Source organism: Capra hircus, chromosome 25, assembly GCF_001704415.2.
Source record: "Capra hircus breed San Clemente chromosome 25, ASM170441v1, whole genome shotgun sequence".
Taxonomy (NCBI): domain Eukaryota; kingdom Metazoa; phylum Chordata; class Mammalia; order Artiodactyla; family Bovidae; genus Capra; species Capra hircus.
The window spans coordinates 9,995,180-10,001,355 of record NC_030832.1 but is presented as its reverse complement, the minus strand read 5'-3'; the positions used below and the strand labels follow the sequence as shown (position 1 = coordinate 10,001,355).

General features: G+C 50.8%; 1 protein-coding gene across 1 annotated transcript in view; it reads left to right on the top strand.

The window, feature by feature from the left end:
• LOC102173909 overlaps nucleotides 719-6,176 on the top strand; it is an 88,102-nt gene continuing 82,644 nt past the window's right edge. The window contains exons 1-3 of the mRNA XM_018039861.1: nucleotides 719-733; nucleotides 1,609-1,701; nucleotides 5,874-6,091. Of these exons, the coding sequence (XP_017895350.1) occupies nucleotides 719-733; nucleotides 1,609-1,701; nucleotides 5,874-6,091 (326 nt within the window). The remainder of the gene's footprint in view (nucleotides 734-1,608; nucleotides 1,702-5,873; nucleotides 6,092-6,176) is intronic.

Genomic DNA, 6,176 nt, shown 5'->3' with positions numbered 1-6,176 from the left:
CTCCTGGGCACCTGCCCCACTTTCTTTCCTGTGAGTGGCACAGTGTAGACTGCTTTCACCCATCAATCTTAGGGCCACTTTGATTGCTGGGTTCCGAGGGTGGCCTCTGCAGGCACTCAGAGATGGGAAGTCCCCTCTCTCAGGGCCGTTGGTTCTTGTACAGGCTAAGAACAGAGGTGTTGAGGCCACTCTGAAAGTCAACCAGAAAGTCCTGCTGCACATGAAGGCTCTTCACCATGACAGATCACAGCGTGGTGAAGTCTGGCATAACCTGGCCCTGGACGTGGCTCACTCCTTCCAGGTACCCATCCCTGGGCTGGGCAAATGCTGGTTGGTGACCTCCAAGCAGAGCTCGACTGTTGGCGAGAGTAAAAGGTACGGTCTGTTCTTTCCTAGCTGAGGTTTCCCCAAGCCCTGAATGTGGACGGGGACATTGTCTTCAGACAGAGTCACGAGGGAGCATTTGACTGTGGCGTGGATGCACGAGCTACCATCAACCGCAACATCACGTCCCAGGTCAGAAGACTGAGTTTTGCCTCTTAGCTGGGGGAGGAGGGGATTTAATGTTAGCATGCGGGTGTCCTGTATGGGAGGTGGCAGGGCTATCAGCCCTGGCAAGCTGATAGCACAGGCTTTATTTTGGCAGCATGCCTATGATGAATCAGCGTGCACCTCTGTGACAAAAGTTTGCTTTACTGTGAAAGTTTATTCTGCAGTCATGTCGCAGTCTATTGTGGGTCTACTCCACACAGTCACTCGGGGACCCAGGCTCCCACCACCCTGTGGCTCTGCCCCAGCAGGCTAGATGAGGAGAAAGAGGGTGAGAATTTTGCAGAGGTTTTTGTTCTCAGGCGCGTAAGTAATTCCACTGGTGGGAACTCATCACTTGACCCCCACCCAGCTGCAAGGGAGGCTGGGAAATGTAGTTTTAGCCATATGTCCTAGAGGGAAAGGAAGTGCATTTTGGTGAATATATAGCAGCCACTGTGGGTATATTCATTAATTCACCATATATAGATAGTGTCTCTGCTGCATGCCAGGCTCTGTGCGACGTACTGAGACTGCACGGATGCCTGTGTTTCTGTTCCCATCTCCAGGGAGCTTTCAGGTTCAAATCCTAGCTCCACTGTTGACTTGCTGTGTGACCTTGGGTAAATTATTCAACCTCGCTGAGCATTAGTTTTTCCTCCTGTGAAGAAGGATAGTAATACCAGCCTGTGAGAGCAGGGGTGATGATTGAATAAGATGATGATTGTAAAACCAGCTTCCCAGTGCCTGGTTCATAGTCAGGGTCAAATAAATGGCAGCCGTGAACACGGGAGGCATGAGCAGACACCGTGGCAGGGGGAGGATGCGGTCTGTAGTCCAAGAGCTGTCCTCTCAGCCCTGTGTCTGGGGCCTCACTTCTCAAGCTTCCAGGTAAGGCAGTCTCTGTAAGATTTAGGCTGAGAACCATCCTGGAAGGATGGTGGCTTCAGGCATCTGCTGTGGGGCCTGTCCCAAACCTGTCCCTCCTCAGTGCCCAGCCAGCCACCTTCTTGGGTTCTGCATCTCACTCCTTGCTCCCTCTGACCCCCTCACCCTTTCTCCACTTCCCCCTCCCAACAGGTCTCGGTCCAGCTGAATGGATCTGACTCCCACTCGGTGGTTTCCTTGCAGCTCAGACGTCCCCGTGGACCCACGTTTCCTCCAGACTTACAGGTACAGATGGTGGTCCCTTCAGGATGACCTCAGTTACCTGCCAAGTGTTGTCTTGGAGCAGCCAGCTTGCTGGGAGATGGAGCGGAAGGAAGGGAGGATGGAGGGGAGGGAGCAGGGGGAGGGCCACACCACGATGCTAAGCTTAGCCAGATAGCCCCTCCAGAATCAAGAACAGATGGGAAGGAGATTTCCAAATCCGTCATTTGGAAGTGATTGTCCAGGCAAGAAGGGTTTCCAGCTCCCTGGAGGGTGAAAGGATCACATTTCACCCTTGAAAATGGAGAGAGGCAGAATTGTCCTCAAAACCCTGACTTGTGGTTGGGTCTGGAAGAAACTATATGAGCCTTCAGAATGGCTTTTTAGATCCCAGAGTATTTTGCCCAGTGTGGGGTAGAAACACATAGTGTTTCATTCTCCAGAGAAAGGAAGAGGCAGGGAGAGGCGTGCAGGTGGGAGGGCGGTGCTCTGCTCCTCCAGGGCCGGCTCTGTAGAAAGCCCCCCACCGTGGTTGCTTTGAGAGTATGCTGTGTACACAGGAATTAGGCTGCGGGCTGGGGACATGGAGGTATAGGTGGGTAGCCCCCACTGCGATGAGGACCAGAATTCAATAGCAATTTTCAAACGCCTGCTGTAGCCTCAGTTCTGTGCCTGTGGGTTTTGACAACTCGAGGGGAGCCCGAGAAGGGCTCTGAAGAATGGAAGCTGGTCGCTTTTGGAGGTGTGTTTTCACATGTGTTGGTATCTCTGAAATCAGGATGTGTCTTCAGACCCACACTGGTTCATTGTCTCATCAGCAGCCTTTTCACTTTTGAGATGTATAAAATCATGGCACCTGTCAGACTGGAAAATGTGCCATCGCCGAAGTCAGTTATAACGGGAGCTGATGGCCCTTGACTGTTTATCGTGTGCCAGGCTCTGGTCTCAGCCCTTGACGTGGACCTTCTCGTGGATGCCTCGTGGTGCTGCTGTCTCGGCATTTGGCAGATGAGACTCTGAGGCACAGAGAGGTGATGTGCCCTGTACAAGGTCATGGAGTGCATAAGTGGAGGGTCTTGGATGGGCACCAGGCAGTCTGGATGTGGAGCCCAGCGTGGCCCCAGCACTCATGGAGAGAGAGGAGTCCTGTTGGAACCTTGGGTGCTGGGTCACCTAATGGATTCAGGCTTTATTATTACTTTTTTAAAAATTAGAGTATAGTTGATTTACAATGTTGTGTTAGTTTCAGATGTACAGCGAAGTGATTTAGTTATACATATGGGTTGGGAAGATCCCTTGGAGAAGGGAACAGCTACCCAGTCCAGTATTCTGGCCTGGAGAATTCCGTGGACTGTATAGTCCATGGGGTCGCAAAGAGTTGGACACAAATGAGCGACTTTCACTTCATATATGTATATATATCTCCACTCTTTTTTAATGTTCTTTTCCCATATAGGCCATTAAAAGTATTGAGTATATTATTACTTTTTAAAACAACAGGAGCCTTTGCTCACATTATCTCTGTGTTTGAATGAGGGCTGGACCTGGGTGGCAGGAACCCAGCCTTCTCAAACCCATCCCCAGCAAAACATCAGGTATCTCTTCACTGATGTTTCTCAACCTAATTTTCATTACTGCATCCCCAACCAAGGAGGCTTGTTAGACACTTTTTCCCTAATTGTCCCCTCTATGAAAATATAAGTCCACACATATCCTGTATTTCTGTTATGTGTGGATGCATATCTGTGCCTTGTATAAGAATTTATTTTTTTTTTAACCAAAGCCCCCTCACCAGAACCACTTATGCATTTAAAGTGATATTGCCTCTGTTGAAAATGCATGCTCCACAAGACCTCTCGGGCCCACAGAGTCAATCAGAGAAGACATGGTGTCCCCTGGAAGTTCCCAGCCTCAGCTGCATGTTAGAAGCAGGTGGGGGCAGTTTTATTAACAGAACGTACCTGGACTGCAGCCTGGAGTTGCTGAGTTGATTGGTTAGGGTGTCCCAGGCACTCTTTTAAAAAATTAATAAATCTCAGTTTTTACAGCAGTTTTAGGTTTACAGGAAAATTGAGCAGAAAGTACGGAGGGTTCTCACAGACGCCTGTCCTCCACATGGTTTTCCCACTTATCAACATCTTGTGGGACTTGCCTGGTGGTCCATTGGTAGACTGTGCTTCCACTGCTGTGGGGTGCCGGTTCGATCCCTGGCCGGGGACTGAGATCCTGCATGCTGCACGGCTTGGCCAAAATAAAAAAATAAATAGATAAAAGGAGAATGTTTAAGAAATAAGCCAAACATCTTGCCTTAGTGTGGTACATTTGCTAAAATGGAGGGACCGATATTAATTCATTACGAACTAAAGTGCGTCATTTACTTTAAGGTTCTCTCTTTGTGCCATACATTCTGTGGGTTTTGCCAAGTGCATAATGTCATAAATCAGCTTTTGCTGTATCATACACAGTAGTTTCACTGCCCTAAAGATCCTCTGCGATTCCTCTGTTCCTCCTTCCCTCTCTCTCACCCTCTGGCCACCAGTTACCAGTTTCTGTATATTTAGTTTTCCCTTTTCCCCGGGAACATCACACAGTTGGAATCATTCAGTTTGTAGCCTTGAAGTGAAAGATTGGTTTGTTTCATTTAGAATGTGCTGTTACAACTCCTTTGTGTCTTTTCACGGCTTAATAGCTCATTTCCTTTTATCGCTCAGTGCTGTTGCCTTGCATGGGAAACACTACTGTCTATCAATGCAAGTAGCGAGGGGCCAGGCATGCTTGTAAAAGCTCCCCATGCGATTGTAATGTGAAGACTGGGCTGGGCCAGTTTCTACCCTGTAGTGGGGGAACCGAGGCCCAGATCAGGAAGTGGGCTTCAGATCCTACAGAGCTGGTGGAAGAGTGGGCCTCGCTGCTCACACCCTACTCCTCCCCCCGTCACCCTGGGGAGCCGGGCCAGGCCTTTGCTCCAACCTCACCCCAGGTGTGAAAGTGAAGTCGCTCAGTTATGTTCGACTCTTTGTGACCCCGTGGATTGTAGCCTGCACCAGGCTCCTCTGTTCATGGGATTTTTCAGGCAAGAATACTGGAGTGGGTTGCGATTTCCTTCTCCGGGGGATCTTCCCAACCCAGGGATGGAACCCAGCTCTCTTGCCTTTCAGGCAGACGCTTTACCCTCTGAGCCACCAGGGAACTCACCCCAAGTGTGGCCCCTCCTTATGCACCAGACACTGTCCCCTTTGACCTCCAGAGCTTCTAGGGCTTCTCTGGGCCCCAAGGGGCACTGTGGAGCATCCTTTTCTGTAACTGAATTGCCCAGGGGTCTTCTGCTCCCTCCAGCAGCCCTATTTCAGGCACAAGCATGAGTTCTAGAGCCAGGCAGGCCCAGGTTGAATATGTGTCTCTGAGCCTCAGTTTCTCCATTTGTAAGATAGAAATCCCACCTCATAGGCAGTGGGAAGGACAAGGTGATCCTGTTCCTAGGCAAGGACCTGGGGTCAGGGAAGGCTTCCCCCTGTTCTTCCCTCTGTCTTATTTCTCTTCCTGAGTGTTTGCTGTTCACTGTGTTTGGTGATGCTCAGTGCTAGAGTGACTCGGGATGACTTCCTGGAAGAAGAGGCCCTCCTACATACCCAGATCCCACAGACCCTTCCTGTCCTTCCTCTGCTTTTTTTTTTTTATAATATCTTTTAAAAAAGAGGGGTTCCCCTGGTGGCTCAGATGATAAAGCATCTGCCTGTAATGCAGACCGAGCCAGGTTTGATCCCTGGGTTGAGAAGATCTTCTGGAGAAGGGAATAGCTTCCCACTCCAGTATTCTTGCCTGGAGAATCCCATGGACAGAGGAACCTGGCAGACTACAGTCTGTAGGGTCGCAAGGAGTCGGACATGACTGAGTGACTAATGCTTTCACTTTTACTGTTTTATAAAAGTATGTGTTTATTTATCACGTGGCTGTGCTGGGTCTCAGTTGTGGCACATGGTGTCTTCCTTGTGTCATGGGAGATCTTTCGTTGCAACACACGGATCCTCTACTTGAGCCGCAAGGGCTCAGCAGTTGTGGCTCGCACACTAAGTTGCTCTGTGGCATGTGGGACCTTAGTTTGTCCCCTGCATGGCAAGGTGGATTCTTAACTACTGGAGCATCAGGGAAGAACCCCCAACACCCCTGCTTCTAAGCTCTGTCCTCTCTCCCTGCAGGTGCAGGCGGCTGCCAGGCGCCACAGAGAGCGCGGCGTCAGCGGCTCCCTGTCTGTGCACGTGTCTGGCGAGGAGCTGGTTCTGCTGGAGGCCAGTGCGAGCCAGGACAGCCGGAGGAACACCCGGGGCTGGGGTATGAGCGTCCTCCTACACCAGGAGGTCCTCAGAGCCCCCAGGGCTGTTCAGCTGCAGCTCTCCAGCAAGGTCGCCCCAGCCAGGTGACCATCCCCAGGTGGCTTCAAGGAGGGAGGGGGCCTCTGAGGTTGAAGGGCTGAAGTCCTGGGAGATGGGAAATCATCACCC